Consider the following 17,837-nt stretch of genomic DNA (forward strand, 5'->3'; position numbering starts at 1 on the left):
TTCAGCCTTGTGATGGGATTAGTAGTCCATGACAGTAACTATAAAATTCAACATCAAGTGAAATGTGTGAAGAGCCCTATGGCACTGTGGACAATTCCTGGGACTTCAGGGACTCTGAAGTGGCTCACAGTCCAGTGAGATCTGGAACCCACTAGACAGAGATCAGTGCAGGATCCCCAGCCATCTCAGCCATACAACCTGTCCCTGAAAGATGGGAGAACGGCTCCCTCATACAGCTGAAAAATACTGATTTTACCCCAAGCATACTTGCAAGACAGAAAAAAAAAAAATGCATCTGCCAAAGCAAATCATTCTGTGCTCAGCACAGACTATATCTGCTTGACCCTCTGTCTCAAAACTGTTTCCTTTTGAAGTGAACAGAGAATCCCCATGGAGATCAAAGGCAGTCTGCTCACTGGAAAGCCGAGGGCCAGGTTTTATAAAGTTGTGCTCTCTCTCTGCAAGCGAAGCCACTGGGGTTTTTCCACTGCTATAGGCTCCCCTCTTCAAGGTCTAATAAAGTCTCACAGATTTAGTCTTGACTTCATCTTTGGCTAAGTGACAGCTCAAACGTTTAGAATGATTATTTAATCCTGTGGAGGATAACGCAACACCGCAGGAACTATTTTTTACGCAACTTAAAAGAGAAAGAGGGCTGAGCGGAACGCCCATATTGGCAACCCCGTGACACATGGAGTCCCTCCAGGAAGCCGTGCAGTGACAATCACGTGCCCACTGTGCGCCAGGAGATAGCCTGCCTTATCCCAGGGAAGGAACTCTTCAGCCTCACCCTCCTGGGGTGCTGCCCGTTTATGGAAGGTCACTGTCCAGAGAGCTGCAATTCTCTTTCTTCCACGTGTGAGGGAAGAGATTTAGAAATGAAGTGAGCCCTTCAGTGCCCACAGCACACAATCACTGCCAGGGACCGGCACGGGAGTTGACTGACCACTCGCCCGGGCATCTCAGCCTGGAACCCTTCCCCATCCTCACTGGTCTCCCCTCACTTACAGGTTTGTTTGAAGAATCTGAGAGTTTGGTTTTAGTCATGACTACAGGTTGGGCTCATGAAGCATGTACTTGTGTGTTCCCTACTGTTCAGAGCTCAGGGCCTTTGCGCCCTTCTGAGTGTAGGGACTGGGGTGGGGGAGGTGGACTCAGCGCTGGCTGCCAGGCCCGGGGCTGGTGTTCTGGGCACGGACTGACTTCTCTGGGGCTCCGCAGGCTGGTTGGGCAGGCCCCGAACTGCTGCCGGGTTTTCAGGCAGTTCTTAGCCTGATCAGATGTGGACACTCAGCCCCACAGGTAATGCGAAAGCTTCACCTGCTGCTGTCTCAAAGCTGCCAACAAACCTCTGGTGAACCTGAGGAGGCGGGGGTGGGGGGGGGGCGCCTCGGACACGCTGGGCCTCCGGGATGACGAAAGTTCCAGAGGCCCTGGGTCCCACAGGAGCTGCCCACCGGTTAGGATGCGCTCGTGGAATCGGAGGCGCACAGAGCGGAGACACTACTCTCTGCGGCTGGGCTGCTCCGGTGTCCAGGAAAAGGGTGCTGCTCAGGGCGCTGGGCGCCCACGTTCTCGCGGCCCCCAGCCCACATCGGACTAATAAACTTGAGTTTCTGTAGCGCGGCCCCAGGCTGGCCGAGGTCCTGCGAGGGGCCCTGCGCAGTCCTGCTCCATTTGGGGTCCGGTCCCGGCAACTGACGGCCGACGGGTGTGACTGGGCAAGAGGGGGCAGGCAACAGAGGGCAAAGTGGGCTCAGGTAAGAAGTCACCTGCGAAGACCAAACCTACCGCTCCCTTCGTCCCCCCTCCCCCCCGCCCCCGCTCCCCAAAACCTCAGCCAGATCCCGGGACCCGAGGGGAGGGAGTCGCGCAGTGGGGTGCATGTGCAGTGGCGTGGGCGCATACGGCTGGGGGCTCCGCTGTGTACCGGCCTGAGGAGCGGCCTGGGGACGGAGCGAGGCAGAGTCACTGGCGGGAGTCGCGTGCGCGCGCGGAGGAGCGATACCGACGGAGCCCAGGCCCCGCGGACTCACAGTAAATGAAAGCGAGGGCCCTCAGGAGCACGATCCTGGTCAGCCAGAAGGTGCCCGCGCGGAGGCGGGCCGGGCAGCCCGCGGGGTCGTGCCCCGGCCCCGGCGGAGACGCAGGCTCCTGGCCAGCGTCCGCAGCCTTCCGCCTCCTAAGCTGCTCCCCGGGCGCCGCCATTGCGGGGCCGTCAAGGGGCATGCGCGGAGAGCGTTGCGCGCCGGGACGCCCGCCCACAGCGGAGAGACCACGCCCACCCCATCTGGCCCGGACCACTACCCGGAGGACACGCCCACGTGCGGGGAGCTGTCGTCTGGCCCGAGCGCGCGTGTGCCCCCAGCAGACTGTGTGGGGCACTGTAACAGTGAGGGCAAGGAGGTGGGTACCTAGGAAAACCATAAGCATCACTCCACTTGGAAGGGGTTGACCAACTCCATTCATTCATTCATTCATTCATTCACTCATTCATTAGCCAACATCGAAGAGGGCCCCCAGTGCATTCTCTGACCTAGGCGTCAGCCCGCATGGACCCATACTCTAGGGAGGGGGCAGAAGGCACTCCAGAAATAGAAATGCAATGGGAAGGAGACTGTTGGAATGTTTGTGTCTGGCCAGTACGGGAAGGGGGGGTTGTTGTTGGTGGTGGTGGTGCCGGGGGGTGCTGGTCATCGTTCAGGGCAGCTGGGCTGTGGGCAGCTGAATACCCTGGCAGGTACTTCACGCCCTCTGCGGCTCATGGGGTGTGTGGAGTTGCAGTCCCACAGAGGAAAGGCTGGAGCAGTGGTTCAATCCAGGGCCCCAGGCTGTTATTGCGTGCATGGGTGTGTGGCCAGGTGTCCCCTCCTGGACTTCTCATCTTTGCTGTCCAAGGAGGATGCTGTGGTGGGAGTCACATCGTTGGTGAGGGACAGAGCAGGCCTTGAATTTTAGCTCAGGTCAGTAAAGCTGGTGTTAGATAGGCAGAACTCCTTCGGGCTCGGACCTCCAGCCATGGTGGAATGGAATGACCCGAGCAGAACCCCAGTGAGGACACCAGCACGTCTACATTCTGAGGCTAGAGCAGTCCAGGCAGTGCTCAGGAGAGGTGGCTCCAAGAGGATGGAATCATAGGCATTCCTTTGAAGAAAGAGGGGTGTGCTGGATAAAGTAGGATTAGAGCCCCAGGGGTCATTGGGTAAACTGTGGGACACTTGGAAGCAAATGATTGAGGTAGGTATTGATAGATCCTCCCTTCCCCCAACTGATGGACGGAGTATGATGTAAACTCCACCTGCAGCCGTACATTCCTGAACACCTTATATGGACTGTACATTGAACCACCAATCAGCACCTGCCATATACCCTAAACCCCCAATTCCTAAATCCCTAGGTGCCTAATCATGTGCCTTACATGAAACCACCAATCAGCGTGGGCTGAGTGCCCTAAGCCCCGTCCCCTCTTTTCCTCCCCTTAAAAGGTACTCTCACCCCAGCAAGCTCTCTCTCTCTCTCTCTCTCTCTCTCTCTCTCTCTCTCTCTCTCCCTCTCTCCCTCCCCTTTTCCCTTCTGGAAAGCGGGTCGGCAGGGTGATCTCCAATAAAGCCTGTGTCCTGGTATCCCACGGTCTCTGGCCCTCCGTTTCATCTGTCAGGTATGAGTTTTTATTCATTTGTCAGAGCTCTCTATATTTTGAAGATCCTGTTATTTTGTGTTTATTGCAAATGTTTGTCCTGATGGTTTTTTGTTTGTTTGTTTGTTTGTAAATCTTGTTCCTGGTGTTTTGACATATAAATTATCAATACTTGTGTGGTCAAATTATTAATCTTTCTTGCTTGTTTAATTGTATCCTCACTACCTGTAACGTGCGCTCCGTAAGGTCAGGGACTGGCTCTGGACATAGAATCCCCCAAATCTAGGCCAGACCAGCAACTTCTGGAACCCCTCCCCAGCCTTTCCCTCATCCCTCCCCCCAACCATTGTTGGAATAATAGCATGTAAGTGCATCTTACAGTGTGACTTTTTTTCCAAGTTTCCTTTTCTTTCCAATGAAAAACCCTTTCTTTGGAACCCAACCCGGAAGGGGGACCTATAAAAGATGTTGCAGTGGGCGGTGCAAACATCTTCCACATCCTGGAGAACCCCCAGCAGGAAAGCAAGTGCCCAGAGGGCTCACAGCCTTGAGGATCAGGAGAACTTTAGCCCTGGCTCATGCCCTGCTCCCAGTTTCTTCCCTGAAAACCCCAAACCTGCACTTCTCCTCCCTGTAGTCCAGGCCCAGCACTTGGGGCAGCACCGCTATTTGGGGAGAGCAGGCAGAATCCAGCACCCTCAGCCCAAGCTGGCCCATGCTTCCCTGGGTCTCTGTCCGGATGCAGGAGCCTCTCGGAGACAGAAGGCAAGGAAGGATGGCTCTGCCGTCAGGTGTGACCTGGGGTGCTGCTTTTCAGGTGGGGACGGTCCTCACAAATGGGCCCTTTGTCCTCAGCTTCCCCTGTCAGGGGGCTGCATTGTTCTCCCCAGAGAAGGGCACAATGGGGCATTGTGCACAGCAGAAAGGGGCCCCTTGTCTGGCCTCCAGCTTGCTGGGCTCCCGGCTCCCTCTTTGGGTTTGCCCGGAGTGGGCGAGGCCATCAAAGAGGTCTGCCGAGAGCTCATGCTCTCATGTTTCCTCCAGGGTCCTCCTTCCTGGGACCTGACCGAAGAGGTCCAGTTCATCTGAGGGAGTGGACCCCACTGACAGGGCTCGGGTGGAGGATGGCCTCAGTTCTTGCCCATTCAGCCTGAATGTAATAAAAAATGCACTGGTGTATTACTCAACCATAAAAAGGTGTGAAGTATTGACACATGCTACAACATAGATGAACTGCAAAACCATCATACTAAGTGAGTGAAACCAGACACACAAGGCCACATGTTGTCTGATTTCATTTATATGAAATGCCCAGAATAAGCAAATTCACAGAGACAAAGTAGATCCCTGGTTCCTAGGAGCTGGGGGAGGGGGATGAGGAGTGACTGCTAATGGGTACAGGGCTTCCTTGTGGGGTGATGAAAATGTTGAGTAACTTCATAGAGGTGGTGGCGGCATAATATTGTGAATGTACTAAATGCCACTAAATTGTACACTTAAAAATGCTTACTTTTACACTATGTGAGTTTCACCTCAAAACAACTTAAAAAAAATATGCTCTGCTGTTGTTTAAAATCACCTGGAAGGCACTGCTTTTACCTGTCAGGGTAGGTCGTGTCATTTACACCAAACCTACCTCTTCATCTACATTAGGGAGCATTAAACAGTTTTAGAATAATATTTAGATGTGGGAGTGTCTTATGCCGAAGGCGCTGCACTTAAAAACAAAACCTTTTCTGCAAACCTTCGGCCAGCCACGGTGCCCAGAGCTCGAGCTCGTGCTGGAGAGGCACCAGGATGCTTTGTTCTCAGCCAACAGCTCAGTGCCTGCACCACAGGCATGCTGGGGTCTCCACCAAGCAGTCTCTCACCAGCACCAGGGGACTGGCAGGGGTGGGTGGGTGGGGCTCCTGAACCTATAGTTTCAAGCAAAATACTGTAAGAGAAAGAGTCAAGCTGATATGGGAGAGAGAGGCTGTGAGGTGCTGAGACGAGGCCCAATTGCATGGGACTGGTTATAGGAGGACCCACGGTCAAGCCAGAGAGAAAGCTGAGAAAAGAAGGAGAGGGGAGAAAAGGGAGGGCTCCCCTGAGGGGAGCTGCCAGCTCAAGCTTGGACTAGTGTCATGGAGACCCACAAACAAGCTGGGAGCCCTAGCTGGGCCCATGTCCCTGATGGGCCCATCCGCAGCTCCTCCAGCTCAGCTCTGGAGCCGGGACACACACAAGCCCAAGGGCTGGCTGCACTCCTAGCAGCTGAGAGACGACTTCACAGAGGAATGAGCCCCGTGTCAGCACCTCGTCCAGCTGTCCCTAGGCACCCTGGCCTGGCAGCCACTGCCACATCAGGACAATTGTCTCTGACGTGCATTTGCAGCTGTCTCTGGCACCCAGGAGAACCCAGCTTGGGCCGGAGTCTAATCGTGCACCCTTCATTTACCCTAATTTTTCATGTCTTGACATCTGTTGATGGGGAGGGCAGGACCCACTGGCACTAACATCTGTCACTTTCTCTGGAAGGGTGATCAGTTTGGGCCCGTCCCACCATGACTGTCCAGCGGCCAAAACTCTCTGGTAAGGCTGGCAAGTGTGGGTGAGGGTGGGCAAGCAGGTGCTGGACCATTTGCTGGTTGTTCTGGAACCGTGACTCACTCACAGGCGGCTGTTCTGCTCGGCTCACCCGGCTCTTCTGCCAGCACCCTCAGCTCCAGCCCCTGGGCACTGCTGTGCCTGTACCCCAGAAGATGTGGTCCTTTGTGGCCCGGTGAGCTGGTAAGCCATGATTTCTCAGCAGAGCAGAAAGCAAAAAATTCCATTATCTGGTTATAGAGCTCTTGGGGTGGGGGTGGGGGGGCGGGAGAGCACGCGGGAACGGGGCGGGGGAGACAGGGGGCAAAGAATGTGGAGTTAAATTTTCTTTTTCTCTTACAGTCACATTCTAAACTGGAAGGAGTCTTGGGAATTGCCTAGGCCAGTGGTCACTAACAGGAGGCCTTTGGGCTGAATCCTGCCCACGGAGATGTATCAGTTATTGATTGCCACAATAATGCCAAGTAACAAACAGTCTCAAAATCACAAGTCCCTGTGTCAGCCAGCCGTGCTACCCATGAGCTGGGCGCAGGCATGCATCTGTGGTCAGCTGAGGTCTGGGTGGCAGCTGGGGTGACTAGGGCCTCTCTCCAGCCGTCCACAGGCCCCACCACTCCGTCCAGCCTCGCCTGCAGCAGCTTCCACATCTCCTCTCTGCCTGGCTCCTGATGCCACTTAAGACCAAGACCACTGATTTGGCCCAAACCTCTTATTTCATGGTGGGGGAGGGGAGCTGAGGGGAAGCTTGTGCCCAACGCCATCCATCACCAGGTCTTCCCTTCCTGTGACCCTCCCCCAGTGATTAAAGCACACAATCCATTTCTGGAAAGAGTGGGCGGCCTTCCTGTTCCATGTTCTCCTTGAAGGCATGCCCAGATGGGCCCACCCGTAGGAGACGATAATGAATTCACAAGCACAGAAAATACAACAAACACCAGGTGTCGGCCACTGCGCGCCTGCCATTCTACATACATCAACCCACACAGGCATTCCTGACCCCTCTACTGCCCATAGTGACCCCTTAACTTGCCCCAAGTGAAAGGGCCACAGAAGATGACAACAGGTCCCGTGACCTTAAACACCCTCCTTTCCAGAACCCCAAAGCTTTCCTGGGGGAGCCTACAATTCCCTCCTACCTCTTTCCACACCCCAAGGGCAGTTGGCAGCCCCAAATGACAAACTACTCTACGGTTCCTCGTTTTATGCTTTCTAGAATGCTTTGCCAGCCTGAACTTCTGGAGGGCAGGGCCCTGTGGGTCCTCACCCCGTCCCAGCACTACAGCAGCCCTGGCATGATGTAGAAGCTCCAGAAGTGTTGACGGGAAAAGCTCCAGAATAGAAAACGCCCTCCAGGATTTCGTGTTATGGACCCACGCCGTGACTGTGTGAGGGGCTTTCTGTCTCAGGATGGTCTACATGTTGAAAGCCACCAGAAATGTGCTTCTAACGCCCTTGGGGTGTGTCTTTACTTCCAAGGCACACTCAGGAACTTGCACTTGGCTGAGCAGACCACCTCTGCAAAGCCCCCTCAGCACCTGTCCAAGGAGAGGCCACACACCCTCAACCATTAGGAAGCCCCAAACGAACTGCTTTTGAGGTCCCAGCTCCCTCCTCTGATAACCAGCCAGGGATGTAGCCTAGACAATGGGTGCTCCTGCTCTTGCCTGGCCAAGGAGCTGATTTTTTCTCACACTGACACTGTAGGTCAAAATGGGCCCATATTCCGCAGTCCTCAGAGGTCTTGGGGCACAGGGGCCGGTGACTGCTGGATCCTATCTACACATAACATGTCCCACGAGGAAGGGGACGTGAGGGTTTGCAGCTGAGAGAGTTGGGTCTGCACTAGCCAGCTCCATGTCAGGCCCTGACAGACCAACTGCAAAGAGACCTGACAACTTCCTGCCCCTCTGCCCCTAATCTAGAGCCTGGGGGGTGGGGCCACACTTTGCCATGCTTTCGTCTGAGCCTTCCGGATGCCAGCTCCTGCAACAGTGCAACCGCCTCGCTTTGCGGACGAACCATGCAATTTTCTTCAACTTTGCCCCGTGTTCCTATCTGAGGCCATCTCAATTAAACCCTCCTTCACCACATTCAGAAAAATAAATACCAGCAAAATAAGACAAAAAATAAATACTAAAAAAATTAGACAGCGAAATCGTTGACAGGTGTTTTAATTTGCCCGTGGTACTAATGGGTCTCTGGAACCTTCTGTCTGATAGAGGTGGTTGGGGCACTTCACTCAAAAAGAAGGTTTTCCTCTGTGATGTGTTTATTTCCATCCTCGACATGCCTTTCCCATTGGTACTTGACACAGGGCTCTACTTCGGAGGGGTTCACGTTTGGACATCTTAAACAAGAGGCTGCATCCAGTGTGAAAGCTGAGCTTGGGAGGATGAGCACAGCTCTCAGCACCGACTTGGGTTCAGAACACTGATTTTCTAGAGTTGACTTTGATGTCCTGGCTGCCCTCTTGCACATGGCTACTCAGAGCTCAGCGCCCAGAAGAGAGAGGAGCTTGGCACACACCACCAGGGGCCCAGGGGATGGTGAAGGGCAAAGGTCCAGAATGAGAGTGGGATCCAAAGGGGGATCTGGAATGAGGCTGGAATCTGGGGGTCCTGGGAAGTGAGGGTCTGAAATGGGGCTGGGGTTCAGGGTAGCTAGGGCCCAGAATGAAGGTGGAGTCTGGGGTCTAGGGGACTGAGTGCTTGGGGTAGGGCTGGAGTCCAGTGATCAGTAGTCTGGTGCCCTGTAGAGCTCTTCGGCATGGACAAGGAATGGAATTTATTGGCTTATGGGATGGACATGTCCAGAGGAAGGCATAGTCTGACCCCAAGTCTCTAACACCTCAGCAGACTCAGTCTCCTTAGTGGAAGATGGTCCTAGGGCCTGGCTGTGACCTCTGGTGCTCTCCTTACCAGGGAAAGCTAGCTGCATGCTGAGATTCCCAGGACTCTGCCCGAGGATGTTTCCTGGCTGCAGAAGCATCCTCTGCTTGCTGTCAGGGATGTCGTGCCGAGACCTAATGGCTGCTGGTGGGTCAGTGCCCACAACCCTAATGGCTGCTTGTGGGTCAGTGCCCACAACCCGGGGAGAGATGGATGGGCACAGCCGGGAGCTCAGGGGCTGCTCTCAGCAGTGGGTGAGTGGAAGCCAGAGCTGGGACTGCAGCTGTTCCTGACACATCTTCACACCCCCATGACACCAGGCAATCACAGTGGGGCTCATGTCCCGTGCATGGGACCAGTGCCCATCACAGGCTGGCCTGGTACACCCTGGTCCTTCAGGCAGAGAGGGGAGGAATCCCGGCATGATCTTCCAGTGTCCTCTGAGAGCATGGAAGGGTGATGACTGGACACAGCCAGCTCTCAGCGGACATCAGCCCAACCAAAGGGCCAGCTTTGAACCCAAACCAGAAATTCCACGTCAGCTGGCAACCTAAGTCCGGGAGGGGTTTCAGCAAAAAGCTTGGCCCAGAGCTCCGAGTCTGTCAGTAGGGGACACTGGACTCCTGTGAGCCCCTCTCCTCTTTCTGGAGACGCAGTAGGGCAGGATGAGGCTGCCACGATGGAGCTCCTGCTCAGAGCCACTAGCCCATCTCAGCCCTGGATGTTTGGTTTCTGCAGATCGGCCAGTAATTAAAAGCACCAATTAATCTCCGAGGCCAAGCCAGAGTTTCTGGGATGTGATGCCAACCTCCTCTGGCTGGCTCATAGATAGGCCCAGGCCAGGGCTGCAGACCCAGGGGACATGCTGGCTTTGGGGCCCACAGGCCCATGCGGCCTGCCCTCAACACCTTTCTCTTAAAGACTCTAAAAACTATCAACATGGCCTCCCTGACTGTCCAAGACCAGGGCCAGGCAGAGGATGGGCAGGGCAATGCAAGGAGTGACAGCTAGGCGCCCTCCTCCATGGAGCCCCTTCCTTTCCACTCAGCCTGTCCGGTGCTCAGCACAGGCGGGCTTCCTAGGCCGGCTGCCCCCTAGAAGACATGGGGGTCTCTGTGCCTGGAAGAGGTTTCCTAGAGCTCTCCAGGTCAAGATTGGCCAGGCCTCAGGTCTCATATGCATAGGGGGTACCTACCAGCCCATACCTCCTTCTTTGCAGGTGTCCCGGGACCTGTGCCAAAGGATATGGGTACATCAGCTTTCCCACACCCCAGGGCTGACGGTCCAGACTTTGCCAATCAGATTATTTCCCTGGAACCATAAAACCCCCGAAATGAAGGTGAAGTCAAGTGAATTGGGGTAGGTGGGGGCAGGAAGGAAAAGCTGAGGGGAAGGGGAGGCCAGAAGGCAGACTGAGACGGGGTTCAAAGAGTTGTCCCTCAAAGCTTTAAGTCACCGTGACCTCACTATTCTCAGATGCCCTGTGCTTCCTGCTGCCTCAGGGCCTTTGCATACAAACCCATCCCCACCCTGGGGGTGCTCTTTCCTCTCTCTCCAAGAGATTGGCAGCTTCAGGTCTTACCTAACTGTCACTTCCTCAAAGCCGCCTTCCTAGACCCCCGCCTCATGTGGCGTGTCTCAGCCTCTTGGTGTGTCTGCTGTTGGCCACCTCCTCAACGCCAGCGTCTTCCAGACAGGGACTGTGCAGTGTGGTTCTGTACTTCGTTGCCCTGGCACAAAGCAGGGCTTCATCAATTCCGGTGAACACAAGAACCAACTGCAACCAGCTCGTTCTCCAAAGGCCACGTCCTGGTGTCCATTCAGGGCCTGCCTAGTGACTGAAGATGTGAACCAAGGCCAGCACTAATGGGAGATGAGGCTGGGCAAGCTCAGATGCCTTTGAGACGGCCTGGGTGCTGCCCCACGTGTCAGCAGCCCATCCTGGACTGTGTGCGGACTGCACCCTCTTGGAATTGCCACCCTCTTGGAAGTGCACGCATTTGCTTTCAGTGGCCTGGGCCACGCCCTGGTGGGGAGCTGCCCCTCCGCACCCATCCCACCAGAGCATGGCTTGCACCTATACGGCAGAGGCTGCCCACCAGCAGCCCCCCATCAGTCTTGGGGTGGTCAATGCAGCCCAGTAGGGCCTAGAAGCACACGTGGCCACCACTGTGCGAACTGGGTCTAGCACTGGACTCCCCTCTTTCCCTCCCAGTGTCCCCAAAGTCACCTGTCTGTGTCTTAGGGACTCGGGCATGGCTGTGTGGTACCCCTTGTGGGTCGGTGGGGAGCAGGGAGAAGCTGCCTTGCCTGGTACCCGCAATGGAGGCTGTGCCTCATTTTCCTGGGAGAGCTCTTCTTGAAAACCCAGATCTGGCGCTAGAGGGCATACTGGGTGAAGGAAGGGGGTGGGATCTGCTCCCCAGGGGCAGGACAATTTGGGCTAGGTCTGTCATCCATGTCCTCTACCTTCAAACCCTGCTTTCACTTGCGTGGGTCCTGTGGAGGCCCCCAGGCAGCCCCCACTCGGGCCTTCCCACAGTGTTCTCTTGACTGCTGAGTGGGGACCCACAGCGGAGGCAGGACCTCCAAAGGAGAGCCACTACAGGCCAGCAGGGGAAGGTGTTCCTTGGCAGGTGACCCAGCAAAAGGCGGCAGGAGGCAGGAAGGGAGGCAAGAGGACAGGCCACTCTGGAGGCCAGCTCTCCCCCTGCTACCAGATGGGGGCCTCTCAGCACGCTGCTCGCCTTAAAGAGCAAGCGCCGCCCCCACACTCTGGGGCATTTTCCCCCAAGGTGGAAAGTGGGGCTCACTGACCTTTGGCAAGCGGGTTAGTCCAAGAACAAATACAAGAGGCCTTCCAGTCACCCGCAGGTGGCAGGAGATCTGGGCCGGAGCATTCCAGATGCAAGGGAATGCAAGGCTGCAGGACGGGGGCAGGCCCGTGAGGAAAGGGCGGTAGGGACAGTTGGGGGGACGGGCTCTTAGTTCTAAGTGCGGCGTCTCCGTGTCGAAAGAATTTGCAGGCCCGGGCGGGGGCGGACCTGCTGGGGGCACGGTCTCCCCGTCTCCTGCGCCAGGGTGAGGGCCAGAGGCGCGTCCCACGCAGTCAGAAGCTTCGGCACCACCCGCCGACTTTCCATTTGAATTTTTTCTGGTGACAGACCAGCCCCTCCTGCTGCCAGAGAAACGGCGTCACTCCTGCGGCTCCAACGGCTACTCGCCCAGGCGTCCGTGACTCGGCGGGAGATGCGCAGCTGGCGAACCCGGCGCCTTTGCTTAGGGTCACCGGAGGCTCGCGGGCCACAAGCACGGAGGCACCCGACCGGGAGGCTGCCTGGCGAGGCTCTACACGGCCGGTCTGTCACCTCCCGATGGGTTTGGCGAAAGAATCCGTGCCGCCCTCGGGGACGGTCGGCCCAAGGCCAACTCGCGGGAGCGGCCTAGGGCGGGGACTCGGGGCCGCGGCCCGGCTCTGTCCCCGGGGAAATGTCCCTTCCCCGACCCCAGCGTCCCTCACTCCGCCCACCTCCCCTCCGCGGCGGGTGCGCCCACCTCCTCCCCTCCAGAAGCTCGGAGGGCCCTCCGCCTCCACCGGACCACCCAGGACAGCGCCGCCGGACGGCCTCTTCACCCCCACCTCCCCGGGTCATGCCCGGAAGGCCCTGGGCCCCCGCGTCCGGCCACGCCATCCGCCGGTCGGCCCCGGGGACTCTACAGCGAGGGTCAGCCCAAGCCCCGCCCAGCGCGCCGCCCCACAGGGCTGCCCTAGCTACTGAGACGGAGTCCCCACCGCGCTCTCCCAGCTCGAACCCGGATGGGGCGGGGCACCTGGGATCACCCCGAGCCGTGGCTCCAGGGTGCGCCTTGACTGAACGTGCGCGGCTCGCAGACTCGGGGCGCGCTAGAGGCTCCAGCACGTTGCACCGGCCCTGCGGGCGGGGAGCCCCGGCTTTGAGGCCAGGTGGCCGAGCAGACTCTCCCCTGGGCCGCAAGCTGGCAGCAGCTGACCCCGGCGCCTCTGGGCTGCGGACGAGATGTCAGGACTTAAGACCGGGCTGGGTGGGGGAGGCTCTTGAGGACCCGCCTACTCTCGGAGCCGGCTACCCGAGGCTGGGCGCCTGGAGCTGGGGTGGGGTGCACAAGAGCCGCCACGCGCCCTCTGAAGGAGCGGAGCAGAGAGCCCCCGGGGCGTGCAGAGCATCTCTGACCCTCTTTTCCTACTTGCTCCTCCGGGAAGGGGGCCCCGCGGCGTTCGGGGAAGATCGGCGGGAGGGTGCACCGCCCGGGCTCCGGTCCTCGGCTGGCGGGCACACAGGGCCCCACGTGGTGCAGCGCCGGGCCGGACGCGCGGGGGCACAGCGGGAATCACTGCTCTTTCTTTAAGGTGGGGGGAGGGGCGGGAGGCGGCCAGACTCCGCCCTGGGGGCAGCGGGCCGAGCCGGACGGCCAATGGGGAACCGGGAGGGGCGGAGCCTCGCGATCGCCGCTTAAAGAAACTTGTTGCGGGTGCCTCCGCGGGGACTGAGCTTCGGCGGCAGAGGCGACGGCTAGAGGATCCGGGTGGCTGCGGCGGCGTGGGCGCAGGTCGGGCTACCTCGGTGACCTCGGGTCCCAAAGCGGCCGCAGCGCAGCCGGGCATCGGACTCGGTGCGCATCCCCGGTGCGCGTCCCTCCGCGTGCGGGCCAGATGCTGGACATGAGTGAGTCCCGCGCCCAGCCGCCCTGCAGCCCGTCTGGCACCGCCAGCTCCATGTCGCACGTGGAGGACTCGGACTCGGACGCGCCGCCGTCGCCTTCGGGTTCCGAGGGCCTGGGCCGCACGGCGGGCACGGGGGGCAGTGGCCGGGGCGACTCGGCTGAGGCGGCGGACGACCGCTTCCCGGCTTGCATTCGCGACGCAGTGTCGCAGGTGCTCAAGGGCTACGACTGGAGCCTAGTGCCCATGCCCGTGCGCGGCGGCGGCGGCGGCGCGCTCAAGGCCAAGCCACACGTGAAGCGGCCCATGAATGCCTTTATGGTGTGGGCGCAAGCGGCACGCCGCAAGCTGGCCGACCAGTACCCGCACCTGCACAACGCCGAGCTCAGCAAGACGCTGGGCAAGCTGTGGCGGTGAGTGTCCCCAGTCCGGGGGGCAGGGGCTGCGAGTGAGTTCTGGGGGGCTCGGGGAGGTGGCTCTACGCCCGGTCTCGGCCCTGCTCCCAGTGGCTGTTCCCAGGGCGAGCCCTAGTGGAAAAACACCCTCTGGCCAGCAGGGACCAGGCGCGGGCCCTCCGGGTGTGGGCCCACAGAAGGCAGCAGCAGGAGTGTGGCACCTTTGCCACATTCCTGGGACCTGGAATGGGAATAGCCTGCCTAAGGTGGTGGCTGACATGCAGAGTTGGGGGTGGGGGGTATGTGGCCTCGGAGCCTGGAAGTCTGTTCCTATCCCAGGAAAGGTTGCCTCGGTCGGGGAGCAGGACACAGCGGTGGGCAGCATGCTGTGTCTGGAGGTGCCACTCCTTGGAAAGGGCAGAGGGAGGTCTGCTCCGCTGGCACCTTCCCCACACAGCTGCACACGTTGGCATGGTGAGGCTGGTGGCTTTTGTAGGAAGTTGGACAGCAGCAGTGACAAAGTTGCTGCTCAGGACAGCCCACCCCACCAAACGCTCTCTACTTGGTTTTAAAATGGATGGCTTTGGGCTCAGGGCACCAGTTCACTGTTCTCTGCGCATCAGCTCATGAGTGGGCGAGCAAAGCTTGCATGCTTATCTTCTGTGCTCCTGTATCTGTCTGTGTGGGGCATCGTGGACTTGTGCCTCTGTGCCCCAAAGCCCTGTCTGCAGGCAGTTACAAGTGAGCTTCTGGAAGAGTCTGAGAGGCCAGTGTGTGTTTTGAGCCTCATGGAGAACCACTGAATTTTGTCAGAGTTTCTGGAGGTCCGAGAAGCCCAGCTGCCTGAGCAGTCCCACCTCAGATCCTGGGAAGCTCACTTTGTCCATAGCATATGCTCAGCTGGGCCCTGCCCTCCTCCCCCGCCTGCCTTAGGGCGCCCATAAGGGAGGAGACAAACACAGGCCGGGCTGGGGGAGTCAGAGAGGAAGAAGGAGATGAGATTTGGGTCTTATTATCGCTCCTTCTTTGACTTTGTTGAGCACACAGATCTCACCAACTGGCACCATGGCTCAGAGCACTGCCTGGTGTCCCCCAAGGTTCGGGTGCATGCATGCTTTCCTGGTCAGGGTCATCCTGGTCCCCTTCTTGTACTTCATCGGGGCACAGTCCGGCTCCCAGGCAGCGAGGGCACCGGTGCTGGCTTGGACGCCCTTGCCATCCTGATTGTGCCCTTGGCTCTGCAGCCTGCTGAGTGAGAGCGAGAAGCGCCCCTTCGTGGAGGAGGCAGAGCGGCTGCGGGTTCAGCACAAGAAGGACCACCCCGATTACAAGTACCAGCCGCGCCGGAGGAAGAGCGTCAAGACGGGCCAGAGTGACTCGGACTCGGGTGCCGAATTGGGGCACCACCCCAGCGGTGCTGTGTACAAGACTGACACGGGCCTTGGCGACGCACACCACCATGGTGACCATACAGGTTGGCTCCTGGGGCCCCCAGCGTCTGAGCATCGCCAATGGGAGAAGTGGGGGTTCTGGACATGGCAGAGATGGGCAGTGGGGGGGGGAGGGGAACAGGGGCTCACTCCCCACAGGAGGGCCAAACCTTCCCTGGGTATCCCCCAAAAGCTCCCAGTGGCAGCTGCTTCCCGTGCATGCTCTGGGGGTGAGCGGGTACTCTGCTTAGCCCTCTGAGCGTGGAGGGTCCCACAGGTGGCCTGGTTGGCACCCTATGACATAGGGTTCTGTCCTAACCGAAGGCATCTTTGCCTCCCTTGGTCTTTGCACTGGTTCTGACCCAGGACTCACTTCTGCTGCCCGCATGGTGGTCAGCAGCCCAGCTTCAGGAACCCACGGACTGGGGTGCAGTCTTGGCCCCGAAGCTGGCTAAAGCCAGGAACAGGTTTTGTGTGGATTGTGTAGCGATCATGTGCACGGGCTGGGCGCTCCTGGAGAGCGTCCTAGACGTGGTTATCTCTTCTTTCTTCACTGTGCTGTTCACTGTAGGGCCTCCGCGGCCCCAGGTCTTTCCATAGAACAGTGCTTAACGGAATTTTCTCAGGCACGGAGTGAGGTCTGGGTCTGGTTTTGCTGGAATTTCTGGGAAATGTACAGGAACAAAAAGCTGTTGATTCCTACCTGCGGCTGTTAGCGGGCTGGTTTCCCTCCCGTGTGCATGTCGCCAGCCTGCCGGCCCTGCCAGCCCCACCCCCCACCCCCACAGAAGGGGCATTCATCCCTGCAATGTGTTCTGACCCTAGGGCAGACCCACGGGCCACCCACCCCACCTACCACCCCCAAGACGGACCTGCACCAAGGGGGCAAGCAAGAGCTGAAGCTGGAAGGCCGCCGCCTGGTGGACAGTGGGCGCCAGAACATCGACTTCAGTAACGTGGACATCTCAGAGCTGAGCAGTGAGGTCATTGGCAACATGGACACCTTCGACGTCCACGAGTTTGACCAGTACCTGCCCCTCAACGGCCACTCGGCCCTGCCCACAGAGCCGGGCCAGCCTTCCACCTCTGGCTCTTACGGGGGTGCCTCCTACTCACACTCTGGGTCCGCGGGCATTGGAGCATCCCCCGTGTGGGCCCACAAGGGAGCCCCATCGGCCTCTGCGTCACCCACCGAAGCAGGTCCCCCTCGGCCCCACATCAAGACGGAGCAGCTGAGCCCTGGCCACTACGGCGACCAGTCCCACAGCTCTCCAGGCCGTACCGACTACAGCTCCTACAGCGCCCAGGCCAATGTCACCACGGCCGCCTCCGCGGCAGCTGCCAGCTCCTTCACCAGCTCACAGTGTGACTACACCGACCTGCAGGCCCCCAACTACTACAACCCGTACGCTGGCTACCCGTCCAGCCTCTACCAGTATCCCTACTTCCACTCGTCCCGCCGGCCCTATACCTCACCGCTGCTCAGCAGCCTCTCTGTGCCACCTGCCCACAGCCCCCCCAGTAACTGGGACCAGCCCGTGTATACCACCCTGACCAGACCCTGAAGGCACCGTGGTTGGGTGGAGGGGGCTGGCGTGGGCAGAGGAGAACCTTTATCTGAAAAGACAGAGCCTCTGAGGTCTCCCTGGAGGTGTTGGCCAGCGAGGTGAGAAGAGGCGGCCGTGTGTGCCCAGCTCTATCAAGTGCCTGCTGATGTGTGCAGGAAACCAGCCGAGTCCACTCCTTTGCTTTGCTTCCAGATCTCCAAAATCCGTTAATGGACAAAGCCCTCTTTTCCTCCTCTCTCTCTGTGGTGACTGGCAGCTTTGAAACGAAGGATGGCCATTTGGTCCCTCTTCTGCGCAGACACCAGCGCCTTAGTTTTGCATCACGATGGATGCAAAATGGAGCCACAGTACAAAGGACAAAAGGAGGGAAGAGGCACTGGGTCTCCAGGCCCCCTTCGTTCTGAGGTCCTGGCCGGTCTCAGCACCAAGAACTCCCAGGACCAATGGATGCTATTTCCGCGGCGAAAGGGCACATCCACAGCCTTGGTGGGGATGCGTTCGCAGAAGCACCTTGGCGGGGATGTGTCTGCAGGAGCATCTCTTGGGACCAGCTTGTTAGATCCGAGGTGTTCCTTGTAGTTAGGGCTCTTCTGAGGAAGGTTTGGCTGTGATTAACACTTCTCTCTTTTTT

The 17,837-nt window shown here is 58.5% G+C and overlaps 2 protein-coding genes across 2 annotated transcripts in view; one reads left to right on the top strand and one right to left on the bottom strand.

The window, feature by feature from the left end:
* The window catches only part of LMF1 (lipase maturation factor 1), a 108,750-nt gene extending 106,542 nt beyond the window's left edge, over positions 1-2,208 (bottom strand). The window contains exon 1 of the mRNA XM_054714148.1: positions 2,037-2,208. Within this exon, the coding sequence (XP_054570123.1) occupies positions 2,037-2,208 (172 nt within the window). The remainder of the gene's footprint in view (positions 1-2,036) is intronic.
* Positions 2,209-13,804: 11,596 nt separating this feature from the next.
* Positions 13,805-17,203, top strand: SOX8 (SRY-box transcription factor 8). The gene is made up of 3 exons (XM_008157639.3): positions 13,805-14,226; positions 15,453-15,682; positions 16,464-17,203. The coding sequence occupies exons 1-3, from the start codon at positions 13,805-13,807 to the stop codon at positions 17,201-17,203; spliced, it is 1,392 nt and encodes a 463-aa protein (XP_008155861.1).
* The last annotated feature ends 634 nt before the right edge of the window (positions 17,204-17,837 follow it).

This window comes from Eptesicus fuscus, chromosome 4 (assembly GCF_027574615.1).
Source record: "Eptesicus fuscus isolate TK198812 chromosome 4, DD_ASM_mEF_20220401, whole genome shotgun sequence".
NCBI classification, from domain to species: domain Eukaryota; kingdom Metazoa; phylum Chordata; class Mammalia; order Chiroptera; family Vespertilionidae; genus Eptesicus; species Eptesicus fuscus.